We start from the raw sequence: 20,670 nt of genomic DNA, 5'->3' as shown, positions 1-20,670 counted from the left end.
AGATGAGAGATGAGAGATGAGAGATGATAGATGATAGATGATAGATGATAGATAATAGATGATAGATGATAGATGATAGATTATAGATGATAAATGATAGATGATAGATGATAGATGATAGATGGTAGATGATAGATGATAGATGATAGATGATAGATGATAGATGATAGATGATAGATGATAGATGATAGATGCTAGATGATAGATGATAGATGCTAGATGATAGATGATAGATGATAGATGACAGATAATAGATGACAGATAATAGATGATAGATGATGGATGGTAGATGATAGATGATAGATGATAGATGATAGATGATAGATGATAGATGATAGATGATAGATGATAGATGATAGATGATAGATGATAGATGATAGATGATACGATATATGATGGATGATAGATGATAGATGATAAACGATAACTGATAGATGATATATAATTGATGTTAGATGATAGATGATAGATGATAGATGATAGATGATAGATGATAGATGATAGATGATAGATGATAGATGATAGATGATAGATGATAGATGATAGATGATAGATGATAGATGATAGATGATAGATGATAGATGATAGATGATAGATGATAGATGATAGATGATAGATGATAGATGATAGCTGATAGATGATAGATGATAGATGAATGATAGATGATAGATGATAGATGTTAGATGATAGATGATAGATGATAGATGATAGATGATAGATGATAGATGATAGATGATAGATGATAGATGATAGATGATAGATGATAGATGATAGATGATAGATGATAGATGATAGATGATAGATGATAGATGAGAGATTATAGATGATAGTTGATAGATGATAGATGATAGATGATAGATGATAGATGATAGATGATAGATGATAGATGATAGATGATAGATGATAGATGATAGATGATAGATGATAGATGATAGAAATAGATGATAAATGATAGATGATAGATGATAGATGATAGATGATAGATGATAGATGATACATGATAGATGATAGATGATAGATGATAGATGATAGATGATAGATGACAGATGATAAATGATAGATGATAGATGATAGATGATAGATGATAGATGATAGATGATAGATGATAGATGATAGATGATAGATGATAGATGATAGATGATAGATGATAGATGATAGATGATAGATGATAGATGATAGATGACAGATGATAAATGATAGATGATAGATGATAGATGATAGATGATAGATGATAGAAGATAGAAGATAGAAGATAGAAGATAGATGAAAGATGATAGATGATAGATGATAGATTATAGATGATAGATGCTAGATGCTAGATTCTAGAGAATAGATGATAGATGCTAGATGATAGATGATAGATGAGAGATTATAGATGATAGTTGATAGATGATATTTGATAGATGATAGATGATAGATGATAGATGATAGATGATAGATGATAGATGAGAGATGATAGATGATAGATAATAGATGATAGATGATAGATGATAGATGATAGATGATAGATGATAGATGATAGATGATAGATGATAGATGATAGATGATAGATGATGGATGATAGATGATAGATTATAGCTGATAGATAATAGATGAGAGATGATAGATGATAGATGATAGATAATAGATGATAAATGATAGATGACAGATAATAGATGACAGAGAATAGATGATAGATAATAGATGATAAATGATAGATGACAGATAATATATGACAGATAATAGATGATAGATGATAGATGGTAGATGATAGATGATAGATGATAGATGCTAGATGATAGATGATAGATGCTAGATGATAGATGATAGATGATAGATGATAGATGATAGATGATAGATGATAGATGATAGATGATAGATGATAGATGATAGATGATAGATAACAGATAAGAGATGAGAGATGATAGATGATAGATAACAGATGATAAATGATAGATGATAGATTATAGATGATAGATGATAGATGATAGATGATAGATGATAGATGATAGATGATAGATGATAGATGATAGATGATAGATGATAGATGCTAGAGGATAGATGATAGATGATAGATGATAGATGATAGATGATAGATGATAGATGATAGACGATAGATGATAGATGATAGATGATAGATGATAGATGATAGATGATAGATGATAGGTGATAGATGATAGATGATAGATGATAGATGATAGATGATAGATGATAGATGATAGATGAAAGATGAAAGATGATAGATGATAGATGATAGATGATAGATGATAAATGATAGATGATAGATGATAGATGATAGATGATAGATGATAGATGATAGATGATAGATGATAGATGATAGATGATAGATGATAGATGATAGATGATAGATGATAGATGATAGATGATAGATGATAGATGATAGATGGTAGATGATAGATGATAGATGATTGATGATTGATGATAGATGATAGATGATAGATGATAGATGATAGATGATAGATGATAGATGATAGATGATAGATGATAGATGATAGATGATAGATGATAGATGATAGATGATAGATGATAGATGATAGATGATAGATGATAGATGATAGATGATAGATGATAGATGATAGATGATAGATGATAGATGATAGATGATAGATGATAGATGATAGATGATAGATGATAGATGATAGATGATAGATGATAGATGATAGATGATAGATGATAGATGATAGATGATAGATGATAGATGATAGATGATAGATGATAGAAGATAGATGATAGATAGTAATGTCAGATTTAGATAATAGATTGAAACGCTGTCTAGTTATGAAGAAACATTATTTTATAATGATGAGGCAAGTACTATAAATCCAAAACGTGGCTACTCAATGCTTGTTCTCGTATTTTTCTGTGACATTCACTTTTAAACTCTCAAATTCGTAGTCAATATGCTGCCGCAGCAAGATATGTGGTGTAATCCTTCAATAACAGAGAAACTCTCGAAACGATTAGTACTGTGCTTATTTTCGATAGCAAGTTAAACGAAAAAAAAATACACTCGCTCACTGAAAAGATTAGTAAGCTCATTTGGTGTCAATTCTAATCAGTCAAATATTTTCAATAAAAAAAGTCTATACCAAGACAAACGTCGAAGGCCTAGCGTCCTACGGTAGGCTATCCAAAATAGTTCCATCAAATCATCACCTCAAACTAAAAAGTCGTCGTTTCATTATCAGGGTTATTTGAGGTTATTTTAGTTCAAATATTGATCTGCATTCGATCGATTCTGGAATCAATTTCTTTTTTTTCTCCCATTCTTAACCGGTCAGTAGATTATGATCTGAAACTGATCGTGAGAATATTTTGTTGACCAGCGTGACCGTGAGAGTAGGAATTAGAAAAATACACAAACAGGAAAAAAAAGGCGATTAGTTGATGTGATAAATGAAATTGTCTACCCATATCATTGTCGGTTGAATCTATAAGCATCGATCCTGCATCAGGTGTGACGAATATATTCCGATATGTTTCGATTGTTTGTTCAAATCTATCTAATTTTATTGCGATTGATTGTCACGCATGAGCGTCAAAACAGTAAAATTTCCAAAAAAAGTTCAATGCGCATTGTACCGAGATGGCCGTATTCGACCATAAACTGTTCATGATTATGGCGCAATTCAAGCTTCAATAAAATGTGAAATAACATGGTCTTTTCCTTGGAACTGTACATCAAGTGGCTGGCAGCTTGTACTAGCGTAAGATCGTAAAAAAACATTGATAACGGTTTGTCGCCTTATCAGTGCCAACAGGCGGTGCGTAAATAGACACAGTGTCGCTCTGGTACTGACTTGTTCGATGTAAATTTGTTATATGTCGAAGGCTTGAGAGCTTAGCTAACTGCTCAGTTGTTATAAGCTTGTAAACAAAAAACTTGGTTTGGAAGATTATTTACAGCGCTACGCGCAAATTATGGGGAACAGCCCACCTCTTGTTGAATGTCAGAGTGAACTTAAGATAGTATCAACCGTTTGAGCTCCATTAAGTAAGTAAAGTAGTTCCGAGAGTGATAAGATAACGCCGTTCTTTAAGCGGGAACAAGTACAAATATGGTTACGTAAACTTCACGCTTAGAAAAAACCGTTATTTCTATGAAATTATAATGTTTCATTTATATACATATTTTAATGTTAAGACCATAAATTGAAAATTCTTTACCACTTTCTTTTTGTTTTTTTTTTTCACAGAATGTCTTCCTGGCACCGATCCACACATTTCGGTTATGTACGTTCGGTGACACGAATAGTGTTGGTGTTCGTAGCATTATCAGTTACGCCTGGATCATCAGAAAACGATTTTCGATTTATCTCATATCAAGGTAGGCTTAACATATTTTTTTCATGATAATGATAATTTTAGTTAGATGTTGGGCTATGAAATCAGGAGTCTATTAAAATGCGTAGTTGTATGTCAAAATGTTATGATTAAGTTATTTTATGGTATCAACATATCTTAAGAATTGCACTTCAGTTCAGATTTCAAGATTTTTTGAACTCTTTTTGAACGCTTCACATATTTTTAATTTTTAACACACACAAAAAAAACAAAAAATATATCAAACTAGTTTTTTGGTATGCATATGCAACAAAGAAGACGAAATTATTGGAGTAATCCAATAAAACAAATAACAGTATCTGAAGAATTCATCTTCACTCCATCATACTTACACCGAAATAGCACATCCAAGGCTGTACACCCAGTCAGAAGCCGCGTATGGTCAAGTTTAAAACAAAACAACTAGGTGGTGTGGCTTCCCGATTGCTTCCAGACCTGCTTGGGCCTGACCGTGAGAATGAATTCCGGTTCCAATCACCCATTCATAATTTCGTTTATTTTTACTTACACGCACCCTCCCTTCATCGCACCAACGAAACCAAACTGGTGAGGTGCACCGAAAGGCAGTGATTAATAAGTTCAATCACCGTTCCGCTAAAATTAAATTATGACCGTCCCGAGGATATGAAGATGTAATCGGTTTGCACATTTTGTTGGTCCTTTCTTTTTCTGCGCAGAATGGCCCCATTCTGCGAATGGGAAAATAGTGATCGTCCTTAGCAGAAACGTTGCAGCAATTTAGCAAACGCCTCTTCACAGAATAAGGGCGTAGTGGCAACTCGGCGAAAGGCGCAGCAACGACCTTCACCGGGAACAAGCTTCTCGAACAACCGAAAGAAGTATTCAATAGACTGTTCACTGGATCGCTACCCTTTCTTTTATGGTAATTGGAGCCGATTTAATTACTGTTCATTAAATTCAATCTCGCATTTTGTTGCGCCCTCAGTACGTAAGGTATAAGGCAGTCAACATACTCTTTTTTTCGGAACGTGACTGCATGCGATCTTCGTGATTCGAAGCTGGTTGTCAACTATTTTTAAGATCATTCCAGTTCCAATAGGCTGCTGTGAGTCCAACGCCATTTACGGACTGACCCCATTTCGAGCGGGCGGTAATGATCACGGACAAGAACCGTTTCCCCTGGCTGGCAGCGGTTACTGTTTTCCGGGTAATCACTTAAAATTCAACCACGATCGTCACCGTCGCCAGCGTCATCAGGTTGTAGTAATGCATCATAACCTGTCAGGTGCCATCCGCCTAGGGGACAGCAGAGTAGAGAAAAAATGTTGAAACAAGAAATCGATATACCGTACACGGCCGGGGTGCATTCCACCCAACATCTGTCTCATATGGTCACGTGCGCAATCGGCACCGACGTTGAAGAGGGCAGCAACTAAGCCGATTGCTGCTTCATTGAATTGAAACCCAACAGAGCACTTGGTTTGAGTTACAGCGGTGGAATTTCATGAAATCCAGCTCAGAAGCTTTGCGATACAGGTTATGAAATACTGTGAAACGTAATGGGATGTTACAGTTCTTGAAGAGAATCCAAAAAAAAACTGTTCAAGGGGTCACAACAAAAGAGCAAAGAAACGTTATTCTGGTTGTTAAAAAACACATTTGAATTTTTCACATGGCTTTTATTAGACCAATTCTATCTTCCTAGCTATCTCCAAGGGGAAACATTAGCCTGATCCACCGAAAGGCCAGCTTTCAAGCAACCGCAGCGATACACTCAATCTTCTGCCGCGACAGCTTAACAACTAGCATATCAGTAGCGGTTGGAGTAGTGTTTCAGCAAAAAATACTTGTTGCAAAATATTCCACTAATCTGCTGTGTGTGTGTCTAACCTGTGGGGCTTGGAGTCAGTTTGTGTACGCGCGGTAGCTCTCGTTAGAAATTGCAGCAATTATGATAATCACAAAATATTTACATATCAAGGCGATCGTTTTTCGCATGGTTTGGCTTGGGTGCTTTTTTTTTCTCGCCTCTATTTCATTGAAGAAGAGGGTTCGAGGCGCTGAAATGTTACCTTTGCGTGAGTGTCGACAAAAAATAACTCAAATTAAGCAAACGACAAGACATTTTACAAGCCGTCAGTTTATTATGCTACCTTTCGCTGGAATGCTTAAGAGAGTACCGATGAATGTGTGTGAGCAAGAAGACACTGCTGTTTAGCTAATAGTATGTTTTCATTGATTTTATGCACGACTCTATTTATATGTTAGCCATGCAAAAATAAATTATTTTTTTTTAATCGAAAAACGCATTAGACGGCATCCATAAATTACGTAACTCTCATAGGGGGGAGGGGGGTTTCCTCAACCGTTACAATTTGTTACATTGAGGGGGGGGGGGTACTTACCAAAACTCCGTTGAGAGACTCTCCAAAAGCGGTAGGTGTTGACGTTACGTTTCGTTACATATGGGGAGTGAGGGTCCGAAAATTTAGATGGATCCGTTGGTCCCTGGATTCTTGACCTTAGAGTAGATTATTTTTGTCCCATGCAAAATTTGATCTCAACTTAACTTCGGGAGTGAAGCCTCAGAGCAGTTGAAGTTTCACTTTTTGCACGACTTCACGTACGCAGTGAAAAGTTTAATAAATCGTATTTGAAGCTTCGATTTCACGGTCCATGTGCAATTTTGGGTTTCATTCTTTGCGCATCTGTATTTACTTAAATTTTTGCACGATAGCGAGGTTTAGCAGTTCTGAGTATTCGTCCTTCAGATTTAGATTTCTAGGGAGCCGAAAGTTTTTTTAATACTTTTTGGATTTGAGCTACTGCGGTAAAAATATGTACATTGTTACTGTTTTTTTCACGCGCTTTCTAATGGAATAGTTCACAATCTTAGTAAAACAGACAATCTTGTTTTCCGCTCCAACATGCAAAAGTCGGATGGTCTAAGATCATTCTATGTGCAAGGTCTGACTTTAAGTTTTCGGTAAATCGTAAGCGTGTTTGTATACTTCGTACACTTCATCACCAAGTATTGGTCGCAGGATTCTACTCTCGAAAACCTCATGCGCTCGCCGATCAGCCTCCTTCTTCGTCCACGATTTATGTTCGTAGAGTGCCACTGGGAGGATTAGTGTCCTATGCTTATGGCAAGTCCAAATTTCGCAGTTTCTTTTCTGAGAGCCACAGCTCTACGATTAACACGATTAAGCACGCCACAGTTTCTTACTAAAAAAAACTGACAGCGACAGAAATTTTTTTTTGTATAAAACGGTTCTACAAGTCAATCACGAAAATTATTTTTCCAGGATCCAGGCCGGTGTAGAACAAGATACCTCACACTGCTGGGATTTTACGGAAAAACGAAAGTCATCTTCTTGCATTCCATCCAACGTAAACGATGTTCAGTCTAGCTCTAAAGCGGCAAACCTCTTCGCCCTTTACTCCGGCAGTGTTTTCAGTAACTCATCACCTAGACCACGGTACAACCGTTTCACTCAAATTTCCTCCGAGATATTAGCTTTTCTTTTATCCAGTTCACATCAGATGAAGTGAAGATTGCCATTCATAACATCGAAACAAAAAAATATAAACTCGGGACTAGTGGCATTCCACCGCTGTTCCTGAAAAACTGGACGTTCCTTGCAATTTGTAAAACTGCATCTGTCACTCCTATTTGCCGAGTAAACCGAGTAACAAACTACCGTGGTGTTTCAATATAGTGTTGTTTGGGCAAAGCCTTCGAGAATCTTGTACTTACACAATCTGCTGTATACGGTATCAGCACCCCTCATATCCGACAGCCAGCACGGTTTCATGACACATCGCTTAACTACAACAAACTGTTACAACAAACAAACACACTACAATAACATGTTACCGCACTACCATGGAAAACAGAATTAAGGAGGCAAATCGACGTGGTGTACGTTGATTTTGCGAAAGCATTCGATATCGTTCCTCACTATCATGTCGTCGAAAAAAAATTAAGTATATTGGTTTTCTAAAATAGATTTTGGACTGGATTCTGTTTAGCTTATTCGGCCGCACCTCATATAGATTGTGGTCGACTCAGATCGATCCTGCTCATTTTGTATCACGTCTGGCGTGCCCCTAGGTAGTTTTCTTGGATCGCTGTTTTTTAACATCTACGTAAATGATCTGTATCTGCTCATATTCCTTCGAAACTCTCTTCCGCGGATGACTTTAAAGTATTTCGTGTAGTTGTGCCTACGGAGGACCGCACTGCACAGTGGGGCAGCTCCATACAAAGGCTGGCAAAGCAAAAAAAGTGTCGGTAAATGCGACAAAAACTTAGTATTTACATAATTTTGGGGCGCTGAACACGAATTTGGCATCCATTTTTTGTTTGGGGCCGTCCATAAAGCACGAAATCCAATTTTTAAAATTTTTTGGCACTTTTTTCCTTTTTTATAGAATTTTATGATCTTTGACTACAAGTAATGCCACCGGGCGTCCTCCCCATTGAAGAAAAAAATACGTAATTTATGGACGACCCCTCGAACTAAACAAATTTTACCTAAATATCCCACCTGCTGAACTATATTTTTCGTAGTTTCTACAATCATATTTTCAGTTAGTTTAATTTTCTATCTTCATTACTACATTTACTCCTTAAATTGAAATTAAAAAATAGCATGACTTTGCTTAGAGTCGAAAAAAGAAAAGTAAAAATGTTTGTGACGCAAGTCGATGTTGCTGCTGGTAGAGATGGCAACTTACTGGCACGTTTCTATCTCTCACACTGAGAAGTCATTCCAACTTCCACTGAGGGTGTTGAAACAATAGCCAGCTATAAATAATAGTCTCTACTGAGTAAATGTACGAAGTGCGAGAATTGGATAAGCGATACAAAACTCGATTCTAGAACTACGTCTTTAACGTTCTGCGGTGGTGTAACGGGAACACATCTGACCGGATATTGGAAGTTGTGGGTTCGTGTCCCACCTGCTGAACTATATTTTTCGTAGTTTCTACAATCATATTTTCAGTTAGTTTAATTTTCTATCTTCATTACTACATTTACTCCTTAAATTGAAATTACCTAAATATATATATTTTTTTAATAAATTGAAACAACATAAGTAATACAAACTAATTACAAATTGAGAAAATCATCATCATCATTATCTTCCGCTATGATTGCTTAAATCTCGTGTTGAATTGTTTCCAGAAAATTTGAAGTTCATTATACTTATCAGCAGGAAAAATGTCTTTCACTGCAATTTTCCTTTCTTCTAGTAATTTTCGATGTTTCATTGTTTTATATATATGTTATCTTCCTAATCCGGTTTCTATGGTTGAAAGAGGACATTTAAATACATGTATAACACCATGAATTGACAACTTACTAGACATTGAATTAGGTGGTGCCGCTGAAGTTGAAGGCTCCATAATGAAATTCAACGAATTTATGATTTTGAAAACCAAGACACTGGAATGACACAACGTTCTAAATGAATACGAAAAGATGCGGAGGGTGACGACTGTTCTCTGTTTCTTTTCTCATAAAGCAAAATGTGTGTTTTACTTTTGTATGCAAACAAGTGCGAAGCAAGAGCAATCTTCGAACGGGCTATTGTTAGCCGGAATTTGATGGTATGAATTTGCTGCTAGTATTTGTTACTTCAATCAGTTTAGCGAATTTCATGATCATAAATTAAAAAGCGCTGAATGTTTGTAATATTGTTTTAAGTTTGCAGAAAGTGATAAAGTTTGACATAATAGAAATTTCATAAAGATTTGTTTACTGTTTTCTTGTTTAACCCTTATTTTATAACTTTTGATTGATAAATTTTGTGATTTTTGCCCAAATTTATGTTTTATCCTTACGGATTGATTACGATATTATAAATTTTCTTTAATGGGGTATCATGGTTATGATTGAAATTAATTCTAGATGAAATTTCAACTTCAAATATAAAAACTAAAAAAATCTGCTATCGCTTTTTTCACTAAAGTCACAATTTGCGCAGTTTTGCGCTACAGCGCACAGTATGCATTTGAAAGCTCACGTTTTTACCTAAATTTTGAATGTAGTCACAACCGTGGCAAACTGCGGCCACTAAACTTTTAAGCTACTTTTCTACAAGAAGTCACGTTTTCTTAAATTTTTTCTAGTGTCAGGCCTACTATGAGAAAATTTTACAATAACTAATGAAAAGGGTTTGTTTTGCAAAATATTTACTACAACTTTTCCTTTGACGTCAAAAAAATCCAAGCTATCATTGAAGCTACAGAGCGTTTCAAAGTAACGTACTAACGTGTAACGTGTCATAAAAAATTCAGATTTCATGATATTGCGCCCAAATTTTGGATTAAGACACTCGAATATTATAGCAAGAAAGAAAAAATATTATGAAAAAGCTAACGAAAAAAATTTTTTTGGCTGATGGCCAGCGATTCCACACTGTGCATTGCACAGGAAGACATCAATATTCTGCTGATTTGGTGTGACGATAATAATGTGTGTGTCAACAGTATAAAATGCTAAACTATATCTAATACACGCTCTGCCAATCCAGTTTATCACCAGTACAGTATAGGAACTGAAGTGCTACAACGTCTGCGATCTCGGTGAGACCATTGCACAGTGGTCCAATAAGGCAAAAAGTGGAACTTTATTCCATAGCGCCTTTTACCCTCATCCTAGCTTAAAAGTGTCTTCGGAACAATTGTTGGTATGAATGACCCGCATAATCGCAAATTGTCAAAGGTATGAAAAATTTACTATACTAAAAATAAAAAAATTAACTTTTTTGTGTTAAGAGATACTCAACCTTTCTTTCTCCGCGTACCCCTTGGCGATATTTTTCATATCGATTGTACCCCCTGGTTTGAAATGTTCTCGCAGAGTGGGAGAGAGTAGTGGTGAATCATGTTGTGGTAGTCTAGTTAAGGTTGCAAATTGAACTAAGGTTTATTTGATTGCTACAGTCATGTTTTAAGAGCAAGATTGAACAACAAATTAAGTATTATAAGGAAAAATTGATTTGTCCGCCATTACTGATTTTTCTTTCGCGTACCCCCTGAAGGCTTTCGAGTACCCTCAGGGGTACGCGTACCCCAGGTTGAGAACCGCTGTTGTAGAAGATTCAAAAATATGAAACTTTGTTGAGCAAATGAAAATCCTATCTTCTTTCGGTACAAAGTTATAAAATATATTACATGGAACTTACTCAAACGTTAGTTTTTTGTACTTAACTTTTGTTAGTTGCATTTTACACGAAAGTATTGTTCGGAGGAATTGTTAGGGCACATAAAACACACATTTTTGCTAAAGCTCATATATCTCCAGGACTTTTCCTTACAAAGGTATATCATATTTTAGATTATTTTTTCGATAACTTCAATAACGTATAGGTTGAAAAGGGGCAAGTGGAATCTTGATGTCAATAGTTTTCCTTGAAGTTAAGCTGAAGTACTATAAACTCCTTTAGGTTCCATTTGTCCCAATCCACCCATATTAGAGTACGCCGATCATATGTTACAGTAGGTTTTCATATATCTAAAATACTAACATTTTTGTGTTAGGAGATAGAGGAATGGTTAATTCGGAAAAGTTTTAGAACGTGCAAAAATATGAATCTTTGCTGAACCAACAAAATTCCTATCTTCATTGGGTACAGAGTTACAGAGTATTTTCTGTAAAAGTTATTTAAAAATTAATTTTTTGCACTTAACTTTTGTTAGCTACATTTTACAAGATTGCTACAATGGTCCAGACCCCAAATTGAGGGGGAAGTTTGGGTCTAGAGCTCTATAGCAATATTTTAGAGAAAAATTTTCCTTTACAAAGTTGTTACATAGGATAGAGCGCTTATTAAAAATTTATCAAAAATTAGGGTGATCCCAACTTACGATGAAATAAAGTATCTAAAAGCTGTTCTACAATGTTATAGCTCCGGAAATTTGAAGCAACTTTGTAAAACAAAGTTTTTTCTATGTCTTTAGAAAACCGATTTATATTGAAAAAAACTCATTTTGCGCTCTAACTTTTTTATTTCAATTTTCTCCTTAAACTGTCTTTGAATGACTTTTCGGGCTTTTTTGAGAGAAACAACTTGCAATGCTGTCATCGTGATTCGAGATAGTACTCAAAATTATCAATATTTTTCTTCAAAAATATGCGCTTTTTATTGGTTTGTCATTGGGGCAAACACAAAAAATTTCTCTTGGTCTCAAATTGAAGAGCACATTTGACTTTATAAATGAAATTTTTAAAAATTTGACAAAAATTTCAATAATTTTATATATTATGCATACAAAAAACCTCAGATTTATTTATTTTTTTGGTATTTTTTTACTTAAAACTAGAAGTAATTACCTTCAACTCGTTCCAAAAAGATTTAAAATCGATCATTATGACTCTTTCCCATGATTTTCTATATTTTCATGACTTTCTACAAAATTGTGCGATTTTTATGGGTTTATATTTTTGCTGAAGATTGTTAACCTTTATACATAGGAATAACAAAGTTATTTGAAATAGTACGAATTTTCAGGCAAAAGAATTTTTTCATTAAAACAGTCGAAAGTACAATTAAACAAATGATTTTATACTCTTTACTCAATTAAATGCGTATTTTTGCGTTCAAATAAGTAATTTAAAGTTGGACTAACCCTTGAAAAACCGTTAATTGTCGAATAACTCTTTTAATTTGATATAACAATAACATAATAACATAATAAATAAAAATTCGACTCCTCCGACAAAGTTGCTAGCAGAAACATTTACCACAACTTTCTCGAGTGTCTCACTGTTCTGAAAAAAATAAATTTTTCATATCAATTCTAGGTGATTTAATCACTAAACCGGCTGAAGCGCAATAAAATACATACAAACTTTTCCCAATAAAGAGTATCACTAAAATCAAATTTGAGGATGCTTCCAATTTAGAGCACGAAATCAGTAAAATAAATGTAGACAAATCTATCAGTTAAGATTACAGCAAATCCCACGAGCGTACAATTCAACTCATTAATTCAAAAAAAAAAAAGGTAAAGTGATCAAAGCTACTTAGCTGATCAAAGTCACCCCAGTTTACGGTACTTTATTCATGGTGAAAGATCATAGTCCTATTTCGAATCCAAAATACGCCTCCAAAAAATTCAGTCATTGGCTGCTGCTCTTTCACATCCGCTACTCGGGCAACCTCGTCGACAGCATACACCCAGCGCTGCTTCGAAGTCATCGGCCTTCATACGTGTTTGCATAGTAGTTGTATAGTTTGTGATTCGTGCGCCTGTGACTCACTCCATTTTCTTGTTTGTCACCGAGTATTGATGGCAGCATTCTACGCTCGAAGACTCCATGCGCTCACCTTTCCGTAGAGCTCCACCGGGAGTATCAGTGTCCTGTAGATTGCAAATTTTGTGTTGATCTGTAGGTTGCAAAAGCCCTGTTCACTGCCGTAATCCGTCTCTTCACCTCGCGGCTCACACTTAGCGTACGTTACGAGTGTATCAAGATGGCCAAGTCATCAACCACTTCGGAAGTATCCCCAATTCCCCATCCATCACCACCGCAGTGTTACAGTACTTTCTGCCAGCCAGAATGTACACCGTTTTGATAGTGTTTACAGTGTGTCGAATTCTCGAAGCTTTCGTTCTGAGAACCGTAAAGGCCTCCTCCACAGCTTTTCGATTAAAACCGATGATCGATAAAACCGAGACTTCCCGCTGATTGTGTCGTTCCACTACACACCTGCCTTTTGTGCAGCACCTTTCAAAGCTACATTAAACATCAAGTTCGAAAGCCCGTCCTCTTCTTTCTCCTGGTAGAGCACTGAACTACTATGACCATTATTTGATCTATTGTGGTATGCACCGAATTAATCTAAGTGCGTACGAGCAGGTTCATCACTACTGCTCATCCCCTTGGTTCAAACCATCAAACGTCACAAACGCGTCTGAAATTTCACTCGCTATAAAACGCTTGATGTGAAACCGTCGCACGACTCAACTTAACTAGTTTTGTTGGGAAATCAGATCCAAGCAAAATCTACCACAATTCTTGTTGTTTCACTTAATCGTACGCTACCTGGAAGTCTGTAAACAGATGTCGTGTCTGAATGTTGTTTGCTCGAAACTTTTCGAGGATTTATTTCAAGGTGAAAATGTGGTCCGTTGTAGATCCTGTCACTTGACAACCGCACTGGTATTTGTGCCTCGAAAGATCGGGCATATGAGTCCTCCCAACCAGTCCGTAGTTATTTTTTCTTCAGACCCTCAGGATAATCTGGTGAATTGCACTATGTGTATAGCCGCTCGCTGCCGACTTTGGAAAGTTCAGCCTGTAAGTCGGGTTGTCTGATTCTTTAACTCTCTGCGGGCTTTTTTTCATCTCGTCCACGGTTGACGGATCCACAGCCTGTCCATGCTTCGCAATTTCTTGTCTGGTTCTCGATAACTCTTCTACCCAGGCTTCGGAAAAAGACTGGTGCGACACTATACTGACAGCTATACTTTCCTGTTAGAGGCTCATGAATAAGCTATTCGTGAGAGCTCACAATTTTAAGTTTGTTTAGTTCATTGTGAGGTTGTCCTGTTGGCTTGGTTTACGCTGTTGACAGTTTGCCGATCGGCTGCACTTCTTCGTTTCTCCTTTTTTAGGCCGTTGTCATGATTTATATGAAGCAAATCGTTTAATATGTGTTTCCATTGTTGATATTATTCCCCACGCAAGAAAATACGTGTTTCGCATCATCTCGCATCCATTATAGCATCCGCCTTATTTTCGTGAATCATAATCACCTGACAGCCCGCTCGGATTCGTGCCAAAGAATGTCGGCTTGGAACAGCTTGGAAGAACCAACAGACATAAGAATATGAAAAACGACAGTCCGTTTAGCATTGCATGTGTGTGCTGTCGTCAGTGCTGTCGGGCTATGTACCGAACGTACGGGGAGCAAGGGAGACGGAGAGCTGTCATTGTATTGAGCACCGAATTGGTTCAAAATTTGCTGTCACGGAGAGACAGCCATTTTCAGTAGCCCACTCCTACCTTTCGTACCTTTCAGCAACACTTCGAAGTTTTGTTCACCTGCGACTTTTTGGTTATCAGGTGCTCCACCCTGTCTCCATACATGGCAGGAACTTGTGCGGTTCGGTTCCTAATTCCGTTAATCGCTCTACAGAACCTTCTCGAGCCGTGCTTGGTGAAGAAGTTCTTTACTTCTGCGAGGACGCGATCGCAGTGAAGTTTCTTGCGGTGGTGAAGTCCTTTTTTCGGTAGCTCTAGCTTCCCGGTATCTCTGCCGCATCTGACGCGTCACCCGGTTTGCTGCTCCTAACGTGTTAGCGTAGACCCGGTTCTTTTCCTCCTTCACTTCTAGGTATTCAGCATGCCACTGCTCTACCTATCTGCCAAGCTGTTTTACTGACTGCGTCGTGAAAATACTTCAGGTCCACCTCAACTAGATCATCGGTTCGGTCCGTCTATCAACTTTCCGAGTGTTCTCTATTGCAACTTCTTCCGATGGTAGCCTCTGGATGTTCAGACGTATCTTCCTCTTCAATCTTGATTTGAATACGTTGGACAGCCAGACGAAAATCCCGCCTACCACGAGATATCCACGAGTGATCTGAATCGACGTTCGGCCCCCGAAAAGACCGCACATCGATGACTTCTGAAAAGTGCTGGCCGTCGATCATCATGTGTTCGAACTAGGAGCAGGTCTCTCCATTGGGGTCTCTCCAGCGGCCTTCCCTACTAATACTGGGACTGAAAGACTCCTCCCGTCCGACTTACGCGTTCATATCTTGGACGACAATCTTAATGTCGTGTTGTGGGCACTCTCCATACGTTTTCTCAAGGTGCTTGTAGAACTCTTCTTATACGTCGTCGGTTTTATCGTTTGTCGGTGCGTGCACGTTAACCAGGCTATATTTGAAGATTCTGTTTTTGAATTCCATATTTGCCTTCCGCAGCTCTCAGGTCAAGATCTGCGCGCGTACCGGTTCGAGCGGGTCCTAACATTCCAAGTACCAAGTTTCCAATCGTTGTGTTTTTCGTTTACCTAGGTCTATACCGATTGTTCCGATTAGTATTATTTTCTGTATTGTTCGTAGTACCTACCATATTTGTTTTAGCATGCTGCACTAGAGCCGCGATGCCAGATCTCACGATGGAGCTGCCGTCTGGGGTAAAGCCACTGCATTTCATAGTTAAGCCGTCCGCTCCGGATCATTCGCTGTATTTTTTGGATGGTTTGAGACATTATCATTTTATATATTTTTTGATTTTAGATGATGCGTCTCCATCAAGCAGTATAGTGACTAAGCGCCTCCATCGAAGAATTTAACTCTTCTTTTTAATATAGGCGCATGGCTGTTGTCATGAAAAAAAGCATGAACAAACTACATGCTTCTCATAAAATAAAGTTTATAGAATATTATAGCTTTTGGCAAATGAGTTAAAATACTTGACAAATATCGTTTAACGCATTATGTAGGGGAACTGCTGCATCTCATACAACATGAAAACACAATTGAAAACCGATAAAAACGCATATTTTCTAACTAAATCGATCTGCTAATCCATGGAATGGATTCTTCTTAGTTCACTTTAGATTTCTCAATAAATAGAATCCTCAAGCACTCACTTAAAAGCTTTAAATATGATATAATAGTCAGGCATCTGCACTCGAAAATTCATTTATTTCAATCACCTACCTCAGAAAACAAAATCCGCGCATTGTTCTGTACTGCTACAACGGGACTCGTTCAGCAGCCAACCAAATTTTTTCTCATTACTAGTGGACCATTTTTTATTTTATTCACTAAACAAAATCACTCACTACACTAAGAATACTTTAATCTTTGAAACGTTCACCTCAAATTTCCAAAAACCAGCTTGAATTAGCAGAAATATATGAGATGAATTTCTACAATTCCTAAATTTCAACTGTATGTATTTCACTGCCTTGAAGAAAATCAAAAGTTGCCAAATCGGTTTCTGTTAATACGAACAAATCATACTGAAAATGTTGAATTATTCCGACATAATTGACATAAATGGACAGCACTGCAGTGGTTACCTAGGTTACCATATTTGCACGTAAACAACTACAGCGGATATCTAGGTAACCTACTACGACGGGCTGCGGCTACGTTCATTCATGATAATGTTATTTATTCATGAATAACAGTGCATTGTAGTGTGATGAATATGGGGGCGTCGTGAGATGAATAATTGAGCAGTGATTTAAGTTTTGAGATGGATATGGAAGCGTTGTGCAAAATGGTTTGTTTTACAAAATTCAGGATAAATCTAGCTAAGTTTACTAAATATACAATACTGAACGATTCTATAAGAGCACGTAAGCGTTTTTTGTTTATTTGTTCAATGATTTCATTAAAATTTGTTGTTTAATTCGTGCATTCTTCGTGAATATCGGCTTAATGAGATGAATAATGGAGCAGTTCCCCTACTGTTTTTTTATTATTTTATTGCGTTTTTAGATTCTTATTATCCTGCTTGCGTTTTATGTTTGAACAAATCCTGCTGAGTTGAATTTGGTTTGAAAAATCGCATGTATAAATAATCAAATCAGTATAATTAAATAGAGCAAAAAATCAATATTGATAAACAGTAACATTATGAAACTATGTGAGATAATTCGAGTAAATTTATCGGAAGCAGCTGGATACAAAAGGAACGGTTTTGCAATACACACTGTGTTGAGTAGGCTGCAACCCACGCAGGCTTTCTCTCAACGAGTTTACTGAGAGTTGTCATAGTCTAATACCTCACCAAGGTCCCGGCCCGTCAGTGACTTACAATAATACAACTAATCTGCTGATTTACTTACTTCGGAATGACTTTAATGCGAATGAAATATCTTAATTGCTTACGCTCTCGAATCCTCTAGGATGCATTTTCAAACTTCACTTCATTATTATTACTATTCTTAGTGAAAAAACATTTTTCGAGCAAAATAATGACTTGAAAACCATTAATCCATCTCTACTCCATTGCTTGAAACAAGCATTAGAAATCGTGAATAGAAATAGAAAAGAGAAATGAAGTGTCATGTCAGAGCTCAAATATTTATCGTTGTGTTAGTTTTTGTTAGTTTTGGAATGATGATTTAGTGGAAAAACACAAAATAGACGCCACGTTGCTATGAAGGTTCATGACGAGACATGAAGGCAATAATCTGCTAGCAAGGTGTTGTCATCTGTATTTTGGAATATACATGGCACATAATGAATTGCAATGATGAAGTTTTCTTTTAAACAGGTTGTTTTTCTCAAGAGAAAACAAAAGCTTAGATAGATCATAGAGTTTGTCGCAGTTGGGGGACATCATGTTAATGAACAGAGTTTTTTTTAAAGCTAACTACTGAGACTCGGAGACTTCCTAAACAATGTATCATCCAAAGCGTTTGTCCTACCATAACGAAAACGGCAACACCTCTGCTAATCACGTGGCACACTCTAGTTGACACAAAATGATAATACTTCTTCACGAACCTACTGACGGTACACGGATTTAGCGTAATACGTTTGTTTCTTTTAATCTTTCAGTACACTCGTAAATCCCTACCCTCCGGCCACGGCTGGCTATTCATGCTTGCTGTTTCAACACGGAACCAGACAAGCACACATGTAGGTTATGTGTGACCTGTTTCGTGTCAGAATCAAAGCACTGGACGGCGCACTTGAGATCTACTCTATTATACTCTACTCCGACACATGGGTTATTAAAATAAAACCTCCTTCTTGAGAACATCAAACGAACAGTCGCAAGCCTATGTCCCTGAATAGAAAGCAATTTGGTGAAACATATGCACCAAAGTCTGACCGAAAGCAGAAAACAATTTACATTGGCTATCAATCACCCATTGAAGGAAAGCGTTCAACAGTGAATGTCCGTAACGGCACATGATAAATGTGCAGGTTCATGGGCACTTATCGATCGAACGTTTCCCGCCGAATCATTTTGACTTGCGGTTTAGGTCCAAAGGCCGAACAACGTGATTCGCGTCAAGGTCGTATCGACTAATCCGAACTGTTGTGGTGATAAGATTTTGCAACTGACGCTCCTCACAGCCTGGCGGGACTCACGTGGGCACTCGATTGTGACTAACGTCACGTAGCCGTACCGCCATGTTGTGCGCGAAGTCTCCTCGGTGGCTACTTCAGCAGCGCGATATGCATTTCAATCGACACAGTGATGTCATCTTCCGATTAAGACGAGTGAGGCGATAATGTTTGAGATGGGAGCGGTATGTTTTTATCAGTCATTGCGAAATTGCTTTTCTGTGAATTTGGTATATGATGAAACATTAACAAGCATTTTTTTGTGTTTTAACTAATGGGTGTCGGAGATCAACTAGATAGCTGATGCATCACAGATTTCATTTTAGATGTCGGTTTTCAACTAATTATTTTGAATGATGGTGCAACTCCTGCAACGATATGCATTCTGTATAATTTTATTCAGCACAGAAAAAATAAAATCTTCTCAAATTGACACACTGACAGTAGAAGTTTTTACCTTACCGGTGTTTAGGTTTTGCATAGTCATGTCTGACAATTCTTACTGGACTAGGGTTTTTCAACTGTAACGATCGGTTATTAGTAATCTAAATGACATTTTTTAATCATAAAGCCATAGTAACTGTCGGCGGACACCAGGTCAGTTTTATGTTCACTGGTTTGTGACCAGCCTTGAGAATAAAGATAAAGAGTTGCTTCGAAGCATGACCAAACAGAAAAAAACAGCGATAATTATGTTTCTGCCGAATGACTAATGATATGCAAGTCACACATGGACACTTGGACTACTGCGACATACATGAGGCTCAGCTGGTTTTGGAATGATTACTAGGAGATTTAAACGATCTTGAATGTTCACTAATGAGGATAGAAAATTATGCAACAAGTTTGGGTTGCGTTATTCTGATATATAATATTATGACTTCCTAAGAAAACGTACTAATCTTGAAATATTTTGATATTTTCAGTCCCTTCGATTTCCCTTAAAAACTCGTCTGCAGTACAGGAAGTTTCGAAACATGAAGTTTCGCGACATAACTTCAGTTGCTGATGAAATTGATCAATGTCTTCAGTTTGAAATAACGTACTATATCAAATGTTGTTATTTTGAAAACTTTATTCCATGAGTCCTTTCGATATCGACTCCTAGTTTCACTTGAGATTTTTGTAGTTTAAAATTTTAAAAATAAACAATGTTCATAAATTGTAGTATTTGAGGATATTAAAATTGTCGGAATTAGGATTTAGAATTTTTGCGATTTGGATTGAAGGATTTGTTACTATTGTATCGAATTAAATAATTTCTGAACTCAAAATATGGGATTTTTGGATGTTCGT

At 36.8% G+C, this 20,670-nt stretch overlaps 1 protein-coding gene across 1 annotated transcript in view; it reads left to right on the top strand.

Annotated features, from left to right (window-relative positions):
* The window catches only part of LOC129729976 (semaphorin-5A), a 327,831-nt gene that overhangs the window by 89,593 nt on the left and 217,568 nt on the right, over positions 1-20,670 (top strand). Inside the window, exon 3 of the mRNA XM_055688911.1 lies at positions 4,197-4,327. Coding sequence (XP_055544886.1) covers positions 4,197-4,327 — 131 coding nt within the window. The remainder of the gene's footprint in view (positions 1-4,196; positions 4,328-20,670) is intronic.

Source organism: Wyeomyia smithii, chromosome 3, assembly GCF_029784165.1.
Source record: "Wyeomyia smithii strain HCP4-BCI-WySm-NY-G18 chromosome 3, ASM2978416v1, whole genome shotgun sequence".
Classification (NCBI taxonomy): Eukaryota; Metazoa; Arthropoda; class Insecta; order Diptera; family Culicidae; genus Wyeomyia; species Wyeomyia smithii.
Note: the sequence above shows the minus strand (reverse complement) of the source record. Positions and strands in the feature narration are given on the sequence as shown.